The following is a 25,302-nucleotide window of genomic DNA, read 5'->3' on the forward strand; positions in this document are numbered from 1 at the left end:
AATGGTGGCAAGATTATTTATTTTAAAACCAGATGTGTACAAGTAACAGACAGAGACAATAAATAATGCAGAGACCAAAAACATGTTCTGTATATCTACTGAATTAGGGCAAACAAAGTGATACAAAAACTAGTTTTTGCTCACTTTTTCACCCGTGAAAAGCAATTTAAATACACACAGAAATGGTGTATTGTCCTGGAATGCACACAGAGAGAAGTTCGACACCAGAGCTGCAGATTTCGCTGGAAAGAATCGTAGAATTACATAATCTTAAGGACACATAAGACTGGCTGAAATGTTAAGCAAAAATAATACATTGAAATTAACACGTTTGGTCTCGTAAACAACATGTTATTCCCAGATACACATTATGGGGGGACAAACACAAATCACTTCCTTCATTCGCGTCATGTAAGCAGAAGTTTGTTTGGCTGCTGAAGCGAAAAGACAAGAATTCCTACACAGCCTGCTGCCATACAATAATGCAACATACATTTTAAAATCTTGCCAGTATAATAAGCAGTCAGCGGAACAAAGGCTACAGTTGGAGAGGAAGTCAGCCTCCTTTTCAACTACAAGAAGCTGAACTAAAAGTCACTTTAAGCCGATCTAGAAATCATTGGCTGAAGCTGAAATGCGATGAATGCACTTAATATTAGTGCAGATGCCATACAAGTTTGGGTGGAAGAGTCTATGATGCACTACGTTAGTGTGTAGAAAGCATGAAGACATTCCCTTACATTATAAGAATATTACTAAACATGAAAAGGCAAGAACAGGTGTTATAGTACATCTAAGTTTCCTTGAGAAGAGGAGAGCAGTATCATTATATTCACCTTGTAAAAAAGGCCAGTGGACTCCCAGAAAAATTTCTGAGATGCTTCTGTCCACAATGTCTAACTATTATCATTCTTACAATTATTATGTCACTATTTGTTACCAACTGTGAGCCTCACACGTTTTTTCTACAAGCCTTAAATCTGAAATAACTTTGACCCCGGATAAAAAAAAAAAAAAATACACACATTTCCAAAATATCAAAAGTAATATAAATTGAAACAAAAAAGAGATAAGTAAACAAGCCATTTATATTTACAGTACATACAAGTTACACAACACGACCCATCTCTTTCATCCATGTCATTTTTAACTCCTCCGTCATCTCAGCGCCCCCTCCCACCTCCAAAAACATCCTTGGATTTGATAGTCAGTATGCTGTCAGAGAAGCAGCCGTCCCTGTTCGTATTTAGATTGGAAGTCAAGATGTCAGTGGATGAGCTTTGTATTGTTACAGCCACAGGATGAGAGAGAGAATAGGTGAAGTCTGGCTCCCTCTGGAGGAAAGCCGGTGAAATGACATGAGATGAGGGCAGTGGCGCTCAGAGATTATCTCCCGGCTGGTACTGAGGCTCAGTGGCAGTGAAGTAGTCCTCCAAAAAGGCCTGCAGGTACTCAAAGGTGGGCCTCTCCTCCGGGTCTTTCTTCCAGCACTGCACCATCAGCTCGTGCAGGGAAGAGGGGCAGTCCTGCGGACACGGCATCCGGTAGCCCCGCTCCACCTGCTCCAGCACCTCGCGGTTGTTCATGCCTGGAGAGAGGAACACAGAAATGTGGCTGAAAACTTCAATCCAATAACAACCTCACACTTCATGAGCTCTTTCATTTAAAAAAAAAAAAAAAAAAAAAAGTTGTATGAGGTTTCTGCATGCACAGAAACAATGTCAAAACTGAATGCGTGTAACCTAAAAAAAGGCCAGCTCAAATATAGAGTAAATGCAGAATGCAGACTAAAAAATGCTGTATACTACAGTATACACAGGACTCAACAATTACACTAATTAGAAGTAAGTAGAGCCGACTAACACTGGGTTTTTGAGAAAGATATCAATATTAATATTTCAGAGTTTAAAAGACCTACTGATTAGAGACCTGATTATCTTTTGGAAGATATGTTATTCTGTAGTATTCTTTTTTTTATTGTCAGTTGCTTTCTAGAGCTAGGCAAAAAAACATTTCACTGCACGTTGTACTGTGTATGACTGTGTATGTGACAAAAAAACAAAACATGATTTGAGTTTTGTGTTGTTTCTTTTGTCAGAGCTTGTTTAAGAATTAGAGTTTGGTAAAATCACACATTTCCCAGCCTCGCTCCACCCGACTTCCACCTAAGGAGAGGTTTAATCGTCCAGAGAATTTGAAAAGCGCGTGGGTGTGCAGGGCCAGATGTTAGGTGCTTGAAACAGTAGAAGTAACAACAACAACTGAACTAATAGTTATTTTCCACCCATGTTATTAGGTTTTTAATCATTTAATTAGTTTAAGAAATGGAGCTTATTTTTCTTTTCTGTTATTCTATAACTCATTAAAATGCCTAAGATATGATTTCAAAAATGTGTATAGCAGATAAACAACAACAAATTCAATTCGTCTTCTGTGAACATTGCTCTGCATAATGCACAATGTAATGTACATTATGCAACATGCTGCTCTATTTTCAGCATACAGAACCATGGCTTGTATCTCAGCAGACTCAAACGCTCTCACACACTCTGCATTAATCAAATATAAGCAATCATATGGCGTTGAAAAGAGATTACATAATCCACAGAGCGGCACACTCCCACCTGGATAGGGCACTCTGCCCTTGGTCACCAGCTCTGTCAGCAGGATGCCAAACGACCACACGTCCGACTTGATGGTGAATTTCCCATAGAGAGCAGCCTCAGGAGCAGTCCACTTTATTGGAAACTTTGCACCTAAAAAAAATTCAGATTTGTGATTTTTAATTTCCAAGACCTTCTCAAACTCCGGCAACATTTTTGTTATTTCACTGTTGCAATTCCAGCAGAAATACAGAGAGAAATAAAGCAACAACTTTTACCAAAACCTAAGGAGTAAGTAGGTCAGTCTCCTCTGAGAATATTTTCCTTCATTTGTGATTTCATTAGTGCAGACATGAGGATGTGATAACATCCCACCAGGGAAAAAAATGGAACAATTCCATTATCTTTCTCTGTCTCAATTTGCACATGGCCCAAGATAAACAAGTAAATATCTAAAATTGCAAACAAATGAGGGACGGAACATGTTGACAGAGTGACTAATGGAGTCAGCAAGTCCTCCGGGTGTAGTTCACCTCTGCCAAAATAATCAGGGGAAAACAACGTTTGAGTGTTCAGGGGTAGTGCCACTTATTCCTCATCATTCCAATGAGATACACAGTAACAGATGGTTATATGGGTATAACATGTGCTCTGTCTTAAATCCTGCACTGTGCCCTTGTATAAGTGTCATATTCTGTTGCCTTGCTACAACCACATGTGCTTCTGTTTTCCACTCGTATCACCAAGACAAATTCCTGCTCATTTACTGTACTTATTCTGGAAAGTAGTGTGTGTGCATATGTGTGTGTGTGTCTGTGTGTAAAATGCATCTTGGAATCAACTAAATGTAATACGTAATCTGCCAGTGCGCCAACTTTTTCCTCTGACGTTTAGGTTTTCAGAAGATGCTGTGGTTGGGGGCGAATAGAATGCTACAGAACAGATAAACAAGTCACAAACTGATCTCTATTACAAATAATTCCGTGTACAACATACATTTCCAGACAGCTACGAAAAGATTAAATGTGTTCTCCTTAAAATGGTGGCTGCAGCTGTTTGGAAGTTCAAACTTAGCCTAGTTATAGACAGAAGTGCTTACTAAGGGAACATTTACACATCACAGAATTAAAATACAAGTTTGAAACGCTACACTAATAGCTCTTAAGTAGAGATTAGTTGTTACTAAATTTTGAACTTTAATTTAACACCAGGTCCTAAATTAAGCTACTGGCAGGACTAATGTTTGCTGTTAGCTTGCTAATATATAAATTAAAGATGTTATACGTAATATGGTCAACACATTTGACTGAACACTTGATTAGTTTAACAGAGTCAGACTAAATGTCCAAATAACATCAGTTATGTGCACTGGAATCAGCCTACATTTGTTTAAGCCGAAATAGCTATTAGCAGTTCTTGTTTGCAATGTACCCATGGTTGTACAGACAACTATCACTGGATTACTTTAATACTGAAGAAAACTCCAAAGTTCTGGAGTTATATGGAGCGTCTTTATCCTATGATTTCTAAGCTAATTTATGGACTTTTATTCATAATGGACATATGGAGATAATTATATCTTAAGGAAGTTTAAGTCACACTGAATCTAAAAACATGTGCATTATGTCTGTGTTTTCAGACTTAGACTGTGAGAAGGAGTTGGATTTTGATGCAAATTCCATGAGCTGTTTCCCACTGCCTCTGGTCTAAACGGTCCAGTATGAATACTGCTCTCCCTGAGACCCATATTCCTCCATGTATGCATATATAACAAAAAGTCAAACCTACATTTACAAAGAGTTGGCAGTTAACTTCAATATATTGTTTGGCCTTCTAAAACCTTTATTGTTGGAAGCTATGTTACCACTTATGATGCTACAAGGACTTCCTGTTTACATAGTTGAGTGCATTTGATTGGGCCGTGCTCAGATGTTTCCTAGCAACTGATTTACACAGTACTTAAGTCTTTACAAGCTTAAACATTCCTTACGTTTTAATGGTGCAACCCAATTTAGTAAATGACTAGTCTGAAACTAGCAAGTAGTTGTTTAGGAAGAACTTAGGAAGGCTTAACGCCATAGTGCAACGCATCCCAGTAGTCCTACCTTGTCTTGCTGTGTATTCATTGTCCTCGATGAGTCTGGCTAGACCAAAGTCAGCGATCTTACACACCAGACTTTCGCCGACTAGGATGTTGGCAGAGCGCAGGTCTCTGTGGATGTAGTTCATCCTCTCAATATATGCCATGCCTGCTGCCACCTGGGAAATTGAGTTATTTTTTTCAGTAAACATCATATCACTGAACAATTTCAGGTTGATTGAATCTGTGCTAAGCAAGATTTTTACGTACTGTAGATTTATAGCCATTTTCTGAGCCTTAAAAAAATGGGGCTGCAATAGAAGATCATCTTTTAACTGAAAACCTATAGATTTGCCCTATTTGCTAAATAAAGTGTCAGGTATGATTACTTATCGACTCACAAGAAGTAATGAATTATAGCTTCAGAATAGAATAACTGCAGCGACTGAGTGCTCCGACAGTAATGCTAAATTACTAACTTTAGATATGTATATATAAAGTTATCACAGACCAGTCAGACTGGTAGGTAACACTGTGCTAAGTTCAAACTTTTGAAATACTGCCATTTAGGCCTGCTAAAATGAGAGGCTGCCTAATGAAACTGTAAACACTGGCATAACATCACCATGGAAATGGCCATAAATGTGCAACACAGAGCGTAAATGAATACATTGGTAACAGCTGGAGAAGATTTAAGTTAATAAATCTCACAGTGTCCAGCATCAAGATTTCAAATCATTTTCAGCCAGCAGCGTACCTGAGCTGCCATGTCCACTAGATTTGGCAGCTTGAGGCCTCGTCCTTCTCCATCTTTAAGGAAGTCAAGCAAACTACCTAAAAAACAGACAAAAAGGAGTTAGGATCTGTGGTCTCGTATTTGTCTTCAGCTGCCAGATCTTAACTCAGATTTGGATCAAAACTGAAGTAAAACATTGCATCTAATGTGACATCAACTCCGGGATTCCTGCCACACGTTACACTTGGTTCAGACTGTTATTGCTGTGGTAACTGAGGAGCTCTGTGTATTTTTTTTAAACAAAATTACTCCCGTACAACCACGAGTATTTGTTACAGTATAGTAATGTGAACATGCTATGAAGTAGGACACATACTGTACGGTCCATGCAGATGCATAAATTATGTACACACTGTGTAGGTGTGTGCACAAATGTATGCATGTAATATTCATAGTGTCTTTTTAAGTGTCAGTTTAAAATAGCATCTACCTTTGCACATGTACTCCGTGACGATATAGATGGGTTCTTCGGACACCACGGCGTAGAGCTGCACCAGCTTGTCGTGTCGGAGCTTCTTCATGATCTGAGCCTCCTCCAGGAAGGACTCGGGGGACATGGTGCCGGGCTTCAGAGTCTTGACTGCCACCTTGGTGGTGCCATTCCATGTGCCTGACAATACAAAATAAGGGGACTGTTCAAGGCTAATGCTCGGACTGGCACTTCAGCAGGATTCTATTTTCAATGGGAGATATTTACCATTTAAAAAATGTGACGTATATTCTGACAAAATGGTATGGAAGGACATAAAAGTACATGAAAGTAATGTGTGACTGAAACCTACTGAAATTACAACTAAGATTTACCTTGAGATTGTAGTCGCCTGTGTTAGTTTAAATAAAGTATAGAGCAAGTATAAAACTTTGTAAGGCAAAGTGTTGTGCAACAGCAGGAGGATTAAAAAAAAAATACAATTAAAATCTATAAAAAATAAAATAATAAATAAAATGAAGACTGGCTAAGATCCCAGTTTATCCAACTTTTAAAAAAGTAATCTTAACAACATTTTACAGTCAAATGCCAAAAAAACATCTACATGAGTAGTAATGGAAATAGTATCTATAATATATGTACATCTAACATCATGCTTGACTAGTTTTCTTGACTTAAATTTAGCTTTAAGCAAGACTAGGATTTACTTAATCCATGTTTGTGGTACTAACATGTTCGGAAACACATGGAGCATTTCACTATGCAATGTGGGACAAATTAAGCTTTACTGAACCCATCTGAACTAAAACAGCACGTGACTAGATTGAGTTTAGATAAGTCATGTCATAGAAACCCAATGAGATAAAACTAATGTCATAAATAATCATATACACCAAATTTTAACTGGTCTAAAAGACCTATACAGATCATGAATCCAAGCAGAAATCCTGGAAAGTTCAAAAATCATATTCCAGTCCAAATGGACACTGAGGTTCAACAGAGACCATAATTCCTAAATTATATCACTGAAAGCAATCACTCCTCCCTGTGGGTAACATTAGCTGGGTGTTAGTTTTGAATGATCCAACACAAGTAGTATGTTTTCCAAAACTGCTTACAGCTGTCCAAATCTTAATTTCTGCCTAAAAAGGATGCCAAAAAGATACACACCCATCCAGACCTCTCCAAACTGGCCGTTGCCGAGACGTTTGATTAGCTGCAGCGACTCCCGCGGGATCTCCCACACGTCTTTGGTTTTGACGGACAGGTCAGTCAGACGAGGCATGCCTTTGTGGCACGGTACGATCAGTCGGCAGCACAGCCCTGCAGCCCTGGCTGGATCAACCATGCAGTTTGAATTTTAAATGATGTTAATGTAGTAGAAAACCATATGACATTGTAATTTTAAGGGATGGAAAGCAGACACAGATACATCATGACAGGGAGCTTTTGTACTTCCCCCATAACTGTATCAGAATCTCACCCGAGTAGTGCTGCACTAGCTGCTGGAGTGTCTCAAACTGGGCCCTGGTGGTGATGTAGTAGCCCCCACTGTCCAGCTTACGAATCTTATAGTGTTTGACGTGGTCTCCCTTGACATCATCCCAGTCCTGGATGGAGAGAGAGTAGGCCCCTGGAACAGAGACAACACAATGATTAAGAAAGAAACTGATGGATTAAAGTAGACTTACCAGAGCAAAGTCTCTGGTAAGTTAAAATGGATGGAGCACATTGTGCAAAAGATTTTGGGCAATGAATATGGGGCAACTGCATAGCTAATGACATGATATAAAACTGAATTTAAGCTGCAATATTGGTCTAATTTTCCTGTGTTTGTCTATAAATAAACTGCTTCTACTGCCATATTGCACAGTTAAGTAAAGCTGTCCTAAATCTTTATTTATTCACAAACACTTCTGTCTGTTTCCTAAACTTTAAAAGCATTAAACATGTCAGCATGTTAGTTGCAGCTCGATGAGAGTACCTTTGGTTGTTTCACTCTCACGGATGAGGAAAGTGCCTCTGGCGTTGCCGTTGGAGAGCAGTTGTCTCTCTGCGTCCTTTCGGCCTAATTTACCAAAATACCAGCTGCAGAAAAAAAAGAAGGAATCAAACTATGGGGTGTAATATTTGGTTTAAACAGGTTTTAAATATTTTGTGTATCTGTACGTGCCGCTATGCCTCAGTTAACAAAAGGTGGTGAGATGAGCTCTCAAATATTTATGATATGCTCTCTGCTGATGCAGCTGCTGTGTGTGCTCAAATAAAACAAGTTTTACTCACTCCTCAGCTTGGATTGAGTCCACCGGAGCAACGTAATTGCTGGGAATGTAACCAGCTCCACCTGTAGTGAGAGAACGAGCCTCCCACCAGTCGCCCTCGCTGAGGAGAGAAGGTAGGAGAGAGATGGTAGGATGGAGGCAGGTTGGAATAAACAGATCAACCATTTACACATTGTGCAGACAGGCACACAAAAACACTCAGTAGTGGATCAGATTTACTGACCGTCTTGTATCTGAGAGCTGGGTAGAGAGCACATAAAAACAAGCTACAAAACAAACTGATTTTCTAGTGTGTGGGCTCCTGAAGCTTCAGTGAATCATCTCCAGCTGAAATCACATTTAGTCATCCCTTATGTTAGTCAAAAATGTATTGTTAATTGTTTTTTACTGTTAAAAAAGGGGGAGAAAACGGTTGTTCAGGTTAAGAATGGGATATAGTTTGGTTCAGATGTATGTAAGAGGAAAAAAATATCAGCATGAATATCTTTAACACAACTCCGGCTCTTACATGCCCATCTAGAAACCTGAGGCTTAAAAGCAGATTCCACAAATATGCCTCCAACCTGTTTTATCCACCTTTAAAAAATATACACAATAGCTGCAGAATCATTGCAGTTTATATTTACAAAAAAAGTGCAGAGAATTCCAATTTCAGTTTGACTTAGGATAGAATCAGTACCAATGGTCTAAAACATGCACTTAATTCATGACACACCACATACTGTATGTATGGTGTAAAAGCAGAGCAATCCTGTCACTATTTCTACACCACAATTCTAAAAATGACATGTTATTTTTTTACGATGACAACTGTCAGAAAGCTATCATTAAAACAGGAAAAATATGTCGGGCTTTCCATGCAACGTAACCCTCATAAGCCGGGTCAGGTCTACAACAGAGAGAGACCCGTTTCCTCTGTATGTGCCTTTGAAACAACATTTCAGTCAAAATGCAGCATTCAGACATTCCTGACAGACAAAAAAAGAAAAAGAAAGTGGGGAAAACACATCCGCCACCCTTCATGCTGTCATGCAGATGTTTCCACACTTACGTGCTGTTGAGGATCTGGAACCTCTCCCCCTTTCTGAAGCTGAGGTCATCCTCGGTCCTGGCTTCGTAATCGTAAAGAGCCACAAACAGAGTCACCCCTGCAGGGAAACAAAAAGGGACGAGTGGTGGTTAGAGTTAGTAAAGGTGAACTGTATGGATGGAAGTATTATGTTGGGATTTCCACTGTGGTTTTATTGTTGGGTTTGTTCATCTGTCTCACACATGGCCTGCTTGTTATGTAGTAGCAATAAGAATCTCTTCCTCTTCCTTCTTGCATCCCATCTGCTGAATTTTTTTAAATTTTTTTATTTATTTTAGTTTCTAAACATGTACATTATATACAAAAGAGAAAAAAAGAGAAATCTTCCAGTCTTATTTTCAAACTAAGTCATTTAACGTCCTACAGAACATGCCTAAAAAAGTCTTAACATATATTTCATGACTTATATCTGTGACATTGTTAATTATTATTTTACATTATTTAGTTGGTGAGCAAGGCATTTTGGGGCTTTTTTCCCCTCTCCTGTGCATTACATGACATGACATGCATATTGTTATTGTTATGTTATTTGTTCGATTTTAAAGCTGAACTCATCAATATTTGTATATCAACAATGCATCAATGTAATGTGAAAGGAGTTGCTCGCAATGACCTGACTCTAGTTCTCTAGCTCTATGAAACATTTTAGCGTCTTTCACTGTTTTGGTTTACAGCCTGAAACTTATGTTTTAACTTTACTCCCACCACTCTTCTCAAGCATTGTTTTCGGTTGCAGCAGGCAACTGTTTTCAACGAATGAGCTCTGATAAACCCTCTGTACGCTACCTGCTCAACACTAAATTGCAGACAGACACAGTTAGCGACTAGCTGGTTAACATACTGGAGCATTTAGCATCAAAAGAGACTGATATCGCTCTTCTTTTAGGTAAAAGAAGAGCAAATTTTAAATGTTCTCATGTGGCCTTTATCTGCTGGATGTGTAAATTAGCAGCTGTTTGCTAAGACATTCACCTTAACAACTTAATAAGCTAATAAAATGCCAATGGTAAACATCAAACAAAAAAAATCAATTATTACAGACATGCAAAGAAATAGAACTCCTTGTTCTGCATACAAAAAAAAAATAACAGAAGTCTGACTTTAAGCCTCATCAGACAGAGCATCCTCTAGGAACAGTTAATGCTGCCAATGTCTAGATTAGGAAGGCCAATCAAATTTATCTGATATGATTTGGAATGGCCCTGGAGTCCCTGTATCTCTTAATAAGCCTGGAACTGTAAAATGATTTCATTTTCTGATTTGATCTGAATCATTCCTGGACAGTCAGAGCTACACTGCTGCAATAAAGCCCTGCGTGTTTCCCAGTCAATGCAGTGACCTCCAAAACACACCTTAGGATGGGTCGAATGAGGTTTCTGTTGTACTCTGTCCTAGTTGACAGTTGTTTGGAAGATTTCATTTCCTTCTCTTCATAATCTCAGATGTGAATGTTGTGTAGTGCTGCCCTCCCTGAGTAATTTCTTATTCATACAAACTGGTGGTGCTAATTCCACAGATGCATAGTGTTTATCTGTGCTAGGGAGAAGAAAAAAAAGCTCTAAGCAGTGTACATCAAAGCAAAACATGCTGTTAATTTATGCATTGCAAATCATATGTATCTTTAAAATCCTGAGTGAGAGACAGTAAAGTCCATTTCTCCACTAATCAGCACAATGTCTGATCTTTCTGGTTGTGAAATGTGCTTCACAGAGCAACGGCGATAATTTAGGTCACTCTGTTTTCTATTAACTCTCGGCGAGTGGACATTCATCTTCTGCAGACACATTAATTTATCACAAGCCCACAGCATCAGCACACATCACATATTTACTTGGAATACAGGAGGAAAAAAGTTTTAAAAGAATCTTAGATCTGAAATTCCAAACTTGTTGAACCTTATTTGAGAGTGAGAACTTCCTACTTGACAAACCATGTATGTAATGCTGGTCAGTTAACATAGCAGACATTAGCCTTTTTTAGTGAATATTGGAGGAGGGCCAGATAGTGAGTGGTCTTCAGAGAAGTTTACAGCTTTACTACTTAGACTGACATTTTATTTCCCTTTTAATTGCTCTGTTTGAAATTTGACCCCCATTTAATCACAGCAACATATTTCAGAATAACACTGTCACCCTGTCTTAAAGGAACAGTTCAACATTTTGGGAGTAACGCTTATTTGCTTTCTTGCAGAGATTCATAGGAGAAGTTCAATACCCCTCTTATGTGTAAAGATAAATTAGTTTGTATTATAAGTGGAGAGTTTTAGTGTTACACTACATTGTGGTCTAAACACATTGACAGACAATTTTAAATTGTGGCCATAATGCTAAATATGTATAGGTATAGTTTGGCATGCAAAAAAAGTATCACAAAATATGTATTTTTAACAGCAACAGTCTTTTAAAAAAAAAACTGAACCAGCCAAATCCTATAGTTAATAAACTGCTGCCTTACACACAGACTTATTTAAAAGAGCTCCTTCAACCTCACCTGTTCCGCCACGAGACCGAAGTGTCCCAGACTGCGAGGACGTGTGAACTCCTCCGAACACGGTCACCCCCTGTGTGGCGCCGCTGTGGAAGTTGTTGTAGTTGGGGATAGTAGTGACCCCGAAGCTAGGGTAGTGCTGTGGCGTGGGGTCGGACCCATAGCGGTACCCCGAGTTGTGTGAGAGGCTGGTCTCCCGGTCATCAGTGAGTTTTGCTGCTTCTTTATCCTTACATTGGACACAGCCCATTCTCTACTTTCTGTGGGTGGAGAGAGAAAGAGACAGAGAGGAAATTAGCACGCAAGTGAAATAATAGCCGTCTCCGTTGGGGAAATTACGATTCAATATTCCATTATTTCAGAGCTTCCTCTGAGAGTTACAGAGAGCCTTGTGAAAAATATTTCAATTAGGCTGAAATTAAACACGGCACTCTAAACTCCATTACTAATTATAGGAACATAATGTGAAAGAGCTGCAGTGTATGAACAATTTCACTGTTCTGTATGTTTACAAATACAGATGCTTTATGCTGAGAATATCCAGCTTAATTAATGCTACACTATAAAAGAATTTAACAGCACTACTCATCATGGTTTACTTTTCCACCTTATTGCACGGCCACACTTGTAAGAAGAATTTACACCCAGCCACTGCATTTACAAGTTGGTATGCACTTTATTTTTGTTTTCTTTACAAGGAGCCACACACCCATCTATAGATTCAGTTAAAACGCACAGAGGCCCTTAACAGCAAACCACTCCCCGGCTATACGCTCAGAGTACACTCTTGAGTCTCATGAGGGGGACTGACCTCACTAAAGCAAAGATATACCAGATTCTGTAATGAGTGAGGCAATCTTCTTTGCCAATTAAAAAGAGCCTTAACGTCTTTAAAGACCCAGTTTACTAATGCACATTTGGGCTCACCGTGCACCCCTTTAAGCCACGGCTGGGAAGAGACCGCTGACAGCACTGTTGTCTTTCATCAGCACTAACGTCCAGCTGACTTCGGAGACGGCTAATTAGAAACACACTTGTTTACAGTCACTGTGGATGGAGAGAGGGGGTGCTAAGAGCAAAAGCCAGTGCTGCAGGAGACGGAGGAGGAGGGGACACCATCGCACCACTATTCACCTCAGCTAAAAGATTCAAATCCACATTAACAGTAGGCCTACAGTTGGTTCACTCACAGGTTCCTTTCTGTCAGGAGTAATTTATAAACCAAGAAAAATTATCATCTTATGAACAATGTTTTTGTTATTGATATAGACAAAACATTAGGTCATGATAAGTGAAAATACCCCATATGTAGGCCTAATATAAAAATAACATCACACCGAGAGTTAAGAATGTTTTGGTGGTAACCATTTCAGTCAGAAGATATTTTTGAAGTCTCATCACTTTATTTAGAGACAGTCAGTCAATTGATAGAAATGAATGAATGAATTAATTTAATTAATAAGAACACAATTGTTTTAATCAACACTTTCTTTGTTTTCTGGATCCAGCTTCTTAAATGTGAACATTGGCTGGTTTTCTTAGTTTTCTATGATAGTGAACTAAATATTTTTCGGTTTTGGACTATTGGTCGGACAAAACAAGACATTTCTATCAGGTATTTACAGGTACACAAGGTGTTTACATCAGGCTTCTGTATGGGCACCTACTGCCCATATAGTAGTCATAGAAAAGAAGATAGTAGTGCCTAGAGGTTCTTGCAGATAGTTGTTGATCAGGCTAGTAGTTGTACAGCCATGATCTTGTCACAAGAGGTTATTAAAGTTACCTTAGTTCATATAACAAATGTGTAAATAAGACAGTCACCATGGGCTCTGGGAACTTGTGATGAGCATTTTTTGCTATTTTTTATAGACCAAAAAAGTGACAGTGTAGCAAACAGAGAAAATATCTAAAAATTATCTTTTCTTGGGAAACTAGTTTGCAGCCATGAATTAGCTGGAATCAGAAGCATGTCCCGATGATACCAAAGGTTAATGGTTACATGGAAAGCTACAGAGTATATGACCGAATTCCTTCAGGCCTGTTTTACATTTACTAGCCAGAAACCCCAATGGCTACAATATAAAAGTGCAAACAGATGTGTCACTTGCTGCACACTGTGCACTGCAACAGGGTACAGCCAACGTACAGTATGTAGTTAAAGACTTAAATCTTGCATCACTATTTCACTTTTTTAAAACCATCTAATATTTAAGAAGAGTGGAAAATTAAAATTGTTTTCATAAAAATGTAACATGTCAGAAAGTCAGTTGACGCTTTGTTATTATCTGTGGACGTGATGCTTGTGGCTGCAGCAATAACAAATAACTGCTCACAGGTACATGGAAGTATAAAATACATGCCTACCAAATGCAGAATGCACCTATTGTGCACATAACTTTCAGTTTCTCCAGTCCTATATTTTCTCCACACTGCATGGCAATTTCCATTTAAGGGGAAATGCACTCCAGGAAATGAGAAAGTGAAGTTATTATTATAACCTCAACATGATGAGCTGTCAAACTATTTATCAATATATCAAAATATTTTCAAAAATAACCCACAGATTTCCCTTCCAGACCAGTCTCTTGCTCAATGAAAAGTTAGACTTAGACTTAAAAAACTGTAATGTCCCCGAGAGGCAATTAGTTATTAACTGAAATATTAACTGAATTGACTGGGACAACAGAGGTAAACTATGTTTTCTGGTGGACCCTTTCCTTTGACTGCAGTGATTGAAATAAAAATAGCGCCGCATCCACTCCTGAGGGATCTGAGTGGGGATCTCACGTCCTGTTGTAATCTTGGGGGGTGGGGCTGGGGGGTTAAGAAATTCTTCCTGCTCTTAAAGTAAAAAAGACCGGGGATCTACATTAGCTTTAACATATCTGTAACCATTCTGCTGCACAGAAACTATCCATAGCCATCGTGTATTGTTCACATAGGCCTACATACGTTCCCTTTGATATATTGCAGCGTTCGCTTAGTAAACATTCACACATGAATCATATCTTTGTGCACTGTGCTGTGACTGAAGATGCCGGATGATAAAAATCCCCCATCTATTGAAATATATATATTTTTATATTCATCAAGTTTATGAGCGCATTCGACAGCAGATGGCTATCACATTTTCTCAATTATATAATAAAGAGCAAGAGTTCCAGATCCAAAGGACGACTACTCTGTGTTTTAGATAACATGCATATATCGACACTATGGATCATATCAAAATGTCAATACAAAGCTTTGCAACATAGGCCTACTGATTTTAGTTGCGTTAAAGGGACACACATACTAGAATGCTGCACGCCTGGTTTGCGGCACAACTTCCCCTCCCCCAAAAAATCTGATGATGGCATCGCAGCCGGGGTGGGGGGGTGTTCCTTTCTTGTTCCTTTCAGTGGCACGGCCTGCGAATCGCATGACCACCTCAGCCTGCGTAAACTCATCACGCTATTAAAGAAATGATTATAAAAATAAAAAGGCAGAGACGTGGAAATGTGGGAGGAATGGCCTTTCACACGAGCCAGACAGAGCCATCATATTAAAAGTATTCATCTTGATTAGCTCAAGATGCAGTCTGAAATCAGACTTTGGTGTCTGGCCAAAACTGTCTGGTGCGAGATTGCCTCACAATCAGGAAGTGAAGAATTAAATAAAGCCGCCAACATTATCCAAACACAACGTGAAAGGGTTAATTATACTACACCACCAGTCACAGCTGCTGGGCTCAATTGGAAATTAATTTCCCCAAACGACTGCTTTTATTTTGAAGCGGTAACGTTACGGGCGCACGTGTCAGTTATATTATATAACAAGAGAGCTAAGCCATTATGAGAGCCTACTCGGCCATTTATAGTAAAGCACAAAACTTTCCCGGTTGAGATTTCGAGCACCTAAACCATTGCGGTTTTACAGCACTTTAAAAAAAAAAATGCAGCTAAGCAGAACACAGAATGCTGCAATTTGCAAATTCATGAACAGCCGGCCATTTCGGATGTGTAGATCCACCAGTCTGAAAGGGATTCACTCTTTTGGGAAATTCGAACAAAATGAGCCTCAGCTAGACCACGTTTTTAATGGTTAATAAATTTAGCAAAAATATCCCCAAAAATGATATAGCTTTATAGTAAATAAGGCATCAAATTTAGGAAACACTTAAACCTGCCGGACAAAAGGTCTACAGCGATGGTGGCTGTTCAATGAAAAGCCACGTGGAGGGGAGCCCTTGTTCTGGTCTTATTAGCCTAGTAATCAGATTACACAGCTGCCTTTTAGTTAAAAACGACCACTGATAAATAAATAAAGATGCCCAATCAAGCAAGGTAGAGACTTTAACTGCAATTTGTAACATGGTTTATTAAGAAATGACAAACTCATGAGTACATTTTTCGATGAGAAGATTCTTTGACTTACAACAGAACTACAAAAAACGTATTGGTCAGCAATAACACGGACATTTTTCTTCGGGAGCACATCTTTGAAATCAGCCAGTCAATGGGTGATCTTGAATCAGAGAGCTTTTACTAGTCGTGCTGATCGCGGTATCCTCCAGAGCGGTCGCCATATCCTCCGCTTGAGTACGATCCGCGACTCCTGTAGCCGCCTCCGCCACCACGGCCGCCGCCGCCATATCTCCCCTCGTTACTGGAGCTTCTGTCGCCGTAGCTTCTGTCGCTCCTGTCTCCATATCCTCCTCCGCCACCGTATCCTCCGCCTCCTCGGTCACGGCCGCCGAATCCACCACCGCCTCGTCCGCCTCGGCCCGATCCGAAGCCTCCTCCTCTGGAGCGCCCGCCGCCCTTTCCTGCTTCATCGACGCGAATAGTCCGACCATCTAGAGTCTTGCCGTTCATGCCCTCCATTGCATCTTTGGCATCTTCTGAATTATCGAATGTCACAAAGCCAAAACCGCGGGATCTCCCCGTCTCTCGGTCTAGGATCACATCCACTTTTTCGATGTTGCCATATTTGCCGAAGGCCTCAGCCAGAGAGTCCTCGTTGGTGTCGTAGCTCAGTCCACCGATGAACAATTTACCATCTTCCGACATTTTTAGTGTAGCTTTTCACAAGCAGGAGTCGAGTAGCTGATGAGAGGAGCTGCAGGTCGAATGAGAGAAAGGAAAAGGAGCGCTTCGCTTCTTCTTTGTGTTTTTTTGGCGGGCTGCAATACCAAATTTAGGTGCACACAGTAGCGCTTAGCTTCCGCATTGTGTTTCCTTCCGCATCGTGTTCCCTTTGCCATCGCTTCTGGGTCGGAAGTGACGTCTGTTACAAATCAGCCAATGACTGCGCTTGTCCCAGAATGCATTGCATCACACACTGACTGCACGCCATGGATGTATTATAAGACTCAAGCTATTAGTAACTTTGTAGCTAAGGAAAATAGATTTAATACTAGAGCTTCCTCTTGCTGTAAATCCTATCCCAGCCTCAGACTGAAAAGTATTGTGGGTGTCAGCATTACAGCATAAAACCAACAAACGAGGATGAGTTTAAACAATATTTGAACAGCATCATATCCACATATAGGCTATGTCATTGATCTCTCTGAGGCTCAAACAGGTCACTATGTATGTTATTTATAATTGCACAGGTTTGGTGGGATATATTCTTGTGGGGAGAGTGCTTACAAAAACCAAGTGTCACACTCAAAAGTTCAGCAATCTGATGTGAGAGGAGCCTTTTGCAACAAATCATGCCATTTCTAGGCTGATCTATTTGCCTTGACTGTAGTCAGGAAACTGCATAATTTAAACCTCACTGCAGTATAAAGTAAGTGCACGACAACTATTAAAATACAGGTTATCTGTACTCAGGATGTTGTACTGCTAATAGTAGAAAATATGTGTAATAAGTCAGCATATTTCAGAAGTATTTAGGTATTAACCAGCCTAATGCTAAGAATAACCAAGTTAGTTAGCTAAATTAGTAAATACATGACTCTGTTCACTGTGTCTGCAGAGGTCATTGTCTATGTTGATGTGTGATCATCAGACAAAAGAGAGTTCAGATGAGACTGCAGCACACATATACACATTTGCACTATGACCATTGACTGTATTCACAGACAATAAATATATGTATACTTTGCAAAACCTAAATGCCTTTTCTCTTGCAGGTATCAAAAACATTCAATAAACGAGTCACACACGTAGTCTTCGACAACGGTCACCCGGCTACATGGAGGAAAGCCAAGAAAAGTGATGTGAGGCTTGTCTCTGTGATCTTGGTAGGCATTTAAGAATAACAGAGTTGTGTACTTTTTTAACTTCAACAATTATATATTTTTTGATTGTATTTTTATAAAGATGATGTTGTTAATCATTACTTGATCTCTTTATGTGGCTTATTTTTGGTGAAATGACGTCCAGATGTTACGACGATGGCGTGCATGGGGATGAGGAGTTGTATCCAGCCTTTAATGATGAAAGCACCCTGTGTTGAAGAACAAGAAAGTGAGTAGAGGCAAAATTACATGAGATGTTTATGTTGGTGTCACAGTTTAAACTGTCATTGTAAATCAGTGTTGGACCACTCTTTGTCAATCTATACATTGTGCTGATTTTGGATCACTGACCGAGGGCTTTTCTTAATACATGATTCGAGAGAATGGTTAAACCTTTATTTTATTCCACATCTTTTTACACTTCACTGTCGTACTGACTATAGAGAAAAATCCATACAATTCCTAGAACTAGAATCTCTGCAAAATGAAATGTTTAGATTTATTACACAACCTAATTTCCTTAATATTTTGCCCTAAAAGAAGCTAGTGTTACTGATAAATGATTGATAAATTGAATTCACTGGAACATAATGATGGTCATCATTATGGATGAAGAGAATGGAATAGTAACAGCCCTGCATTTAAAAGATCAGTTTATATGGCACAGTTTAAACACTGTGCCATATAATCTGCTGTTGACATGAAAGAGAAACTGGAAAACGACAATGAACTGACAAGGTCTTAAATATATTTCAGCACTTTTTTTTTTTTTTTTTTAAACACAGAAATTGTCTTTGTACATAAATTGAAAGATGTTTTTCAGCTTCACAAATGGTGAACTATTGAGCCTCAAGGTCATCCACAACAGGATGTTTAAGAATCTCTGCCTGCATTGGAGAGTCCAAGTGCCAATGTTACACTTGTGGCTGAAAAGAAAAACAAAGCCCCTAGCTATTTACGAGCACCAGTACAAGTACAGGTGATGCAGTGAAACAGAAGAACATCTACATCAGTACAACCAACAATGTTCACAGAGGCTTAAATAAGGCTAGAAAATGTATATTAATAATAATGTTCCTTTTCTCTTCATCATTATGACCTGAACAAAACAAAATATTACTAATGGCGTTTGAACTTCCACAATGGTGGAGGTTTGTACATTTGTCTGTAATCCCTGGGTCATGTATGTGTTTACTCTTTCTGGAGGAAAATGTTTATTTCTGGATATCATATTCTAAAAAGAAGATTTAAAAAATAATAATTTCAATGTACATAACTGAGGCCTTTTCTAGATGAATAGTCTTGTAATATTCTCTGTGTTTGTCTTTAGGACTCTGCTGTTCCAGTACTGTTGGTCCTGCTGTTAGGTTAGCCACCGCAAAAACATGCTGGACCGCGCCAGGACCCCAGAGAGCCGGTTTCAAAAGAAAGTGTCATTTCAAACTAATCTGTTGTGTCACTATAATATGCTCCATACTAATTGTATACATTGCTTTTACATTAATGTATTCATTACAGTATGCTGGTTTTTTATTGTACCATTGTATACCAACAGGAACTGATCAATCAAACATGTGCCCTGTTGGATGTCGATTAAACTGTGACTTTACTACTTCTACTACTGACCCACCACGATCATTAAAACACCAAATGAGGGAATATGTTACGGAATAAAGGTGTTCACCCTTTCAGTAGAGTTTCAGGGACTGAAGCTGTTCTCGAGGCTTGTGGTGGACCAACAGACTATTAAGAGACTTTCCTATATGTTGGTTTTGGTAGTGCTGCTGTTGTATTTCTTACATTTACTTATTTTGAATGAAACAATATGAGATACAAATGATTCTCTTTGCTGCATGGCAAAAAAAAACATGAGACATTAGCCGCTTTCCAACGGGAGGGATTTTTGCAGTTCCTAGAACATAACGTTCCTAGAACCCCTTTTTTCTTGTGTTCCGACTGGACCAATTAAGTTCCTCTGGCCGCAGTTCCTGCAACTCTTTCAGCTCCTACTTCAGGGCAGGGTCTTTTCCCTTTTCCGCATATAATGGTGGTTAGATGGCTGTGTTATAATAACAAAAGGTCAGTTTCTATGGCCACTTGGCCAGTGTGAATGCAAATGGCAAACCGGTTTTGGGGGAGAGTAGTTAGTAGAACTGTTTAGAAGTGGACTGTTCCATTAACTACGTTCCTGTAATTACTTGTTTGTTAACGTTTTCTCGTGTGATATTATGAGAATCAAGCTGCCGAGCAAGGTAAGGAAACTTGTGAGTTTGGCCAGAATCCAAAACTCAGGGCCACACATTATAAAACTATATACAGTAGGCCTATAATGGAATTCTGTTCCACCACTTTTGACCCTAAGCTAACTATGTTTTACATAGTAATGTGGTTGTCAAGAGTGACAGAAAAAGGTAGCAATAACACTTCTAAAAGGTTGGTTGATTCAATTGTCGAGGTTTAAAGTAGACTTCTCAGGTGACTACGTTATAGCATTGTGTTCTCTTCTTTTTCTTTCACAATCTGTTTAATGGGCTCCATTAAGGAAAACTGACAAAGAAAAAAATGTTGATCATGCAAAGAACATAACAAGCTGCAAGATCAATACACTAAATTAAGGACAGACATGTCAGGGTCGCACAGCGGGACTGATGGATTACACAGAGACAGTCAGGCCTGAGAAAAAGACATATGTGCTGCCTGAAAAACCGATACGTGTGGACTGAAATAATAAAGAGCACTGGTGTTGATTCATTATGGAGCTGAAATGGTCACTTGATAAATCAATTATCAACAGAGAACTAAGTAACAATTTGATAACCAATTTATCATTTGAAATAGTTCTTGATCTGCTGTAAAATGAGTGTTCCCTCTGGTGATCAATAAAGTCTTTAGAAATCAAATCACCCGGTGTCAAGATTTATCAATTAATCTTTTTGTTGTTTGTTTAGTTTGCTTGAAAAATGGTTCAAGATAACGGCTCTTTTCTATATTAAGCCGCTTTCCGACCGCAGGGATTTTTGCAGTTCCTAGAACCCTTTTTTTCTCGTGTTTTCCAACTGGACCAATTGGGGATTATTAAGTTCCTCTGGCCACAGTTCCTGTAACTCTTTCAGCTCCTACTTCAGGGCAGGGTCTTTTCCCTTTTCCGCATATAGTGGTGGTTAGATGGCTGTGTTATAATAACAAAAGGCTGGTTCCTATGGCCACTTGGCCAGTGTGAATGCAAATGGCAAAACCGGTTTTGGGGGAGAGTAGTTAGTACAACTGTTTAGAAGTGGACTGTTCCATTAACTACATTCCTGTAACTACTTGGTCGGAAAGATAGTCATTCTTTAAACCTTTGACATTTGACTTACAAACGCTGCTCAACTGGGCATTACATCAGAGAAAGCCTTCATTAATTTAACCCTGATGAACTTTCAAATCTCTCCAGGCTGAATACAATCAATTCAACACAGCCTTTAACAAGAAATTCTGTTTCATTTGAAGTGTTTGGTCCCTTTACATTCCGATCATTGACGTGGCACAAAAAGGTCAAACCTCACATACCCTACTGAAGCCAAACTCGCTACTGCATTATTCAACTCCGAAACACAACTTTCTGTTCATTCAACAAAGAAATGATGTAAAAGAGGATCATTTTATGTTGTGTGCCATTTGAATACTTATGAAACTCACTCCTGTGTTTGCTGGATTTGGTACAACATTGACAATCTCCCCCTTATGGCTGCCATTCTCTGAATAGTTACAACATTTGCTTGTGTTGAACAACTGAGTTCATTCAGTGTATCAACAACAAGACAATGGACACATTTTACTCTGCAACAAGATTAACAGCACAATAAAATGCAGTGTTAAGGCTTTCAAAGCATTCTTCTCGTACTGAATGAAAAGAGCTGGTTATAAAAACCCACAGCTGAGCTTCATACACTATGTACGTGTGGGTTTAAACCGTAACTGTGTTTTGGTGTCACAATGTTCACAGTTGAGTATGTTGAGTCACGTTGTTAAATCACTGAGCCCATTGTAAATGCCCATTCAGTCAGTGACATTTGTGCCTAGTAGATGAATATTTTCCAAATTGGAGAAAAGGGCAAATTACAAAACCAGGAACTTTTTCTCTCTTTTTTCTTCTTCTTCTACAAACAGAAGCAGATTCTCGCTGCTTCTGCCTGTCAGTTTTAACGGTTCTTTCCAGATCTCGTGCCAGTGGAGGGCAACGGTCGATGCAAGAATCAAGTGGAAATAATGATATGGTGGGTCTACACCAATGGAGGTTGCCGGTTTTCTGGTGGAACTGAATAACACTTGAGTTGATAATACTTGGGCACGAGCCCAAGGTGTATGACTGCTGTATGTAGAGAAGCAAGGATTAGTTGATAATTAGTATCAACAAAAAGTTAACTGGCAACTATTTAAAAAAGTTATTTTTAGTAAAAAAATGCGAAACAATTTTCTGGTGTCAGTCTCTCCAATGTGAGGAGTTGTTGCTTGTCTTTCTTTTATATCATTATAAACGGAATATATTTGGGTTTTGGATTGTCGCTCACACAAAACAAGACATTTCATTATGTCAGCTAGGACTCTGGGACACCAGGATGGATATTTGGAACCAAACGATTATGTGATTATCGATTCGTCTGTAAAATATCATAAAATAAAACATGCACATCAAAACTTTCTAGAGCCCAAGGTGATGTCTTCTCTTCTCTTCAAATGAGTTGTTTTGTCTGATCAACAGTCCATGACCTAAAGACATTCAGAAACAATAAAATGTTTAGCAATTTTGTTTCAAAATGACTTAAATGATTTCTCAAATTATCAAAACAGCTGCCCACTTATTTTGTGTTGATCAACTTATTGATTAATCAACTAATCGTTGCAGCTCTAAATGAAAAAAAAAAATCATTCGATGCAGCCCTACTGTGGCTGCATGTGTGACATTTGTTGACAATCAAACAACTATTAATATGTTGTAAATAAACACATGTAGCTTTCACCAAAGTAATCAATTAACCCCTTACCGGACTAAATATTTCACCTTTGTGATTACACACTAAAATCCTAAAGTCACAAGGATCAGCTTATGTGCCAGTGTGTTTAATATGCTAAACTGTATGGGCAGAGAGGGCCTGAGGGGGAATCTACATGGTCCATGAACCATAATGTGCAACTCCTTTCATTCAAAATGCATACACATCACGCACGCCAGATATGTAGTCATTCATGGACCAGGGAAGGGCTGAATACTCAGAGCTCCAGGGTGCAAACCAACACACAACTGCTGCTTAACTTATTGCACATGGATAAAACCGAGGCTCTAGCTGTCAGCTACACACACTGTAGCCCATATCATCCCCGGTGTTTGCCAGCAAGATGAATGGCTTCACCTCCAGAGACATCAGATAACCCGATTAGGACAGCTCTAATTGGATATTTAACAGCGTGGTAATGCAATTAGCTGAAATCATATGACAATTATTTTGGGGTGACTCAATACGAGGCTGTCTGCAGGCCATTGTGGCGTTTGTGTGTGAATGGCCTCAGTGGTCAGCTCTGCTCTGCAGCGCATCCATCCCTGCTGCTGCTGCTGCTGCTGCTGCTGCTGCTGCAACAACACAAGAGCCCCCTCTCCACAATCACAGCACTGCAAACCATCATCCACAACACGACACCACTACCACCCTCTCTGCTTTAACCCCCTCTAAGGGCAAAGTAACCCGTCAAATAGCCTACACGCACCCACATCTGCAGAAAGACTGGAGGGAATACTGGCTTGATTGCAGCGAGCCACAATGTGTTATTCATCTCCTCTGCTCTCTCTTCCCCGAGATGAATTCATCTCGCCGTCCACAGCGCAAAATAAGGGACGAGGCGGGTGCAGCGATTGAAATTCAACACGGGAAGAAGAAGAAAAAAAAAAAAGCGTGCTTACCGCAGAAAATCAGATTAATCCATCGGAGTTTCCAGAGGGACTTTCGTGCGGGAAATCGCCGATGTTGTTGTACGCTCTGTGAGTGTTTTCTCTTCGCAGTGAGAGAGAGAGAGAGAGCAGCGCTGGGATACCCTGGCGTTCAGGAGCTGCTGCTGTGGCCGCCGTGCGTACAGATGATGACGATGGCGGCCAGTCAAGTTCACAACAATAATGTACACAGCTCCCTGTTAATCCTGTCACAGTAAAACCGTTTTTCTCATGTCATTTCAAGGTGAAAACAGGAATAAAGAGGTTTTTTTTATTGAGCAAAACTGAATGCATTAGATAGTAATTCTACTTATACTGTATCGGTAAGATTTTATTGAGCACGCCCAATACCTGAATTCTAAATGACTAACCTTCGTGCTTTTATTTTGACCTGCAAATACGTTTTTTTTCCTCCGGTTTATCTCTTGACGTCTTGACGCAGCTGTGATTGCGTGCAGCTGATGCTGAGCTGTGATTGACACCACTTTCCTCCAATTACAATGCATAGTGGGACACCTCCTCGTTTATGGGAAAAGTAAAAACAGAGCATGATTGGCAAATATTCTGTTTTTGTTCGAGTGACGAGAGCTCTCTTTACACTCTCATTTTAAGTATTTCATTTCATGTGAATAAAAACAGAGTGTACACAGAATCTCATACATCTTATAGAAACCCATTATACCCATTATAATATATATATATATATATATATATATATATATATATATATATATATATATATATATATATATATATATATATATATATATATATATATATAATACTTAATTATTTTTTTTAACCAAAATAAATTCATGAATCTATGGGTCTCATTTTTTGGTTTATCCTGTTGTATTCAACAAGTCTGTGTGGATTTGTTTTTACTCCAACTAAAATCTAAAACACACAACTGGCCCTCCATGACAAATGCATAATAGCACAGCAGAGTAGGCTAGTAGTAAAAGTCCCACCCTAACAATCAACAGGCAAAAACATCACTTGGTAGCTTGTTATTTCAGGTAATATTCAGGTGATACACTTTTCTCACTGGAATCTTCCCAAGCAACAAAACAGTGTCTCTTTGTGTATTAATGAAAACATCAGCAACATTCAGCCACTGAGAGAACATGTTGGGTGCAAAATGCAACATGTATTGCAACAATTATGCCAAACAATCCTCACCCAGATTAGAATATCACTTTTGAATACTTTACAAGGATGAACAGCGATTTAAAAAAAATCACAATGCTGACCTCTGAACTCCATTAATTTAACAGTCCTCCAGGTTTGCAACTTTTGGAACACTGTTAAGGCTTTAAGAAACCAAACATGTACTCCAG

At 39.2% G+C, this 25,302-nt stretch overlaps 2 protein-coding genes across 2 annotated transcripts; both read right to left on the reverse strand.

Annotated features, from left to right (window-relative positions):
- Positions 1 to 24,128, reverse strand: fyna (FYN proto-oncogene, Src family tyrosine kinase a). Its single transcript, XM_039786135.1, has 12 exons — positions 23,936 to 24,128; positions 11,772 to 12,028; positions 9,243 to 9,339; positions 8,193 to 8,291; positions 7,894 to 7,997; positions 7,393 to 7,542; positions 7,080 to 7,244; positions 5,910 to 6,089; positions 5,441 to 5,517; positions 4,709 to 4,862; positions 2,625 to 2,756; positions 1 to 1,588 (listed from the first exon to the last, which is right to left on the reverse strand). Exons 2-12 carry the CDS (start codon positions 12,016 to 12,018, stop codon positions 1,380 to 1,382), a joined length of 1,614 nt encoding a protein of 537 aa, XP_039642069.1. The 5' UTR covers positions 12,019 to 12,028; positions 23,936 to 24,128; the 3' UTR covers positions 1 to 1,379.
- LOC120549310 (glycine-rich RNA-binding protein 1-like) lies at positions 16,111 to 17,023 on the reverse strand. Its single transcript, XM_039786136.1, has one exon. The coding sequence runs from the start codon at positions 16,820 to 16,822 to the stop codon at positions 16,298 to 16,300; it is 525 nt and encodes a 174-aa protein (XP_039642070.1). The 5' UTR covers positions 16,823 to 17,023; the 3' UTR covers positions 16,111 to 16,297.
- Positions 24,129 to 25,302: the final 1,174 nt, after the last annotated feature.

This window comes from Perca fluviatilis, chromosome 20 (assembly GCF_010015445.1).
Source record: "Perca fluviatilis chromosome 20, GENO_Pfluv_1.0, whole genome shotgun sequence".
In the NCBI taxonomy this organism is placed as follows: Eukaryota; Metazoa; Chordata; class Actinopteri; order Perciformes; family Percidae; genus Perca; species Perca fluviatilis.

Coding starts and splice junctions, on each gene's coding strand:
- fyna (XM_039786135.1), bottom strand. CDS start 12,018: ATGGGCTGTGTCCAATGTAAGGATAAAGAAGCAGCAAAACTCACTGAT. Junction 6,090..7,079: donor GTTTGGAGAGGTCTGGATGG/GTGTGTATCTTT, acceptor TTGTATTGTCAG/GCACATGGAATGGCACCACC. Junction 4,863..5,440: donor TAGTGGACATGGCAGCTCAG/GTACGCTGCTGG, acceptor TCAATTTCCCAG/GTGGCAGCAGGCATGGCATA.
- LOC120549310 (XM_039786136.1), bottom strand. CDS start 16,822: ATGTCGGAAGATGGTAAATTGTTCATCGGTGGACTGAGCTACGACACC.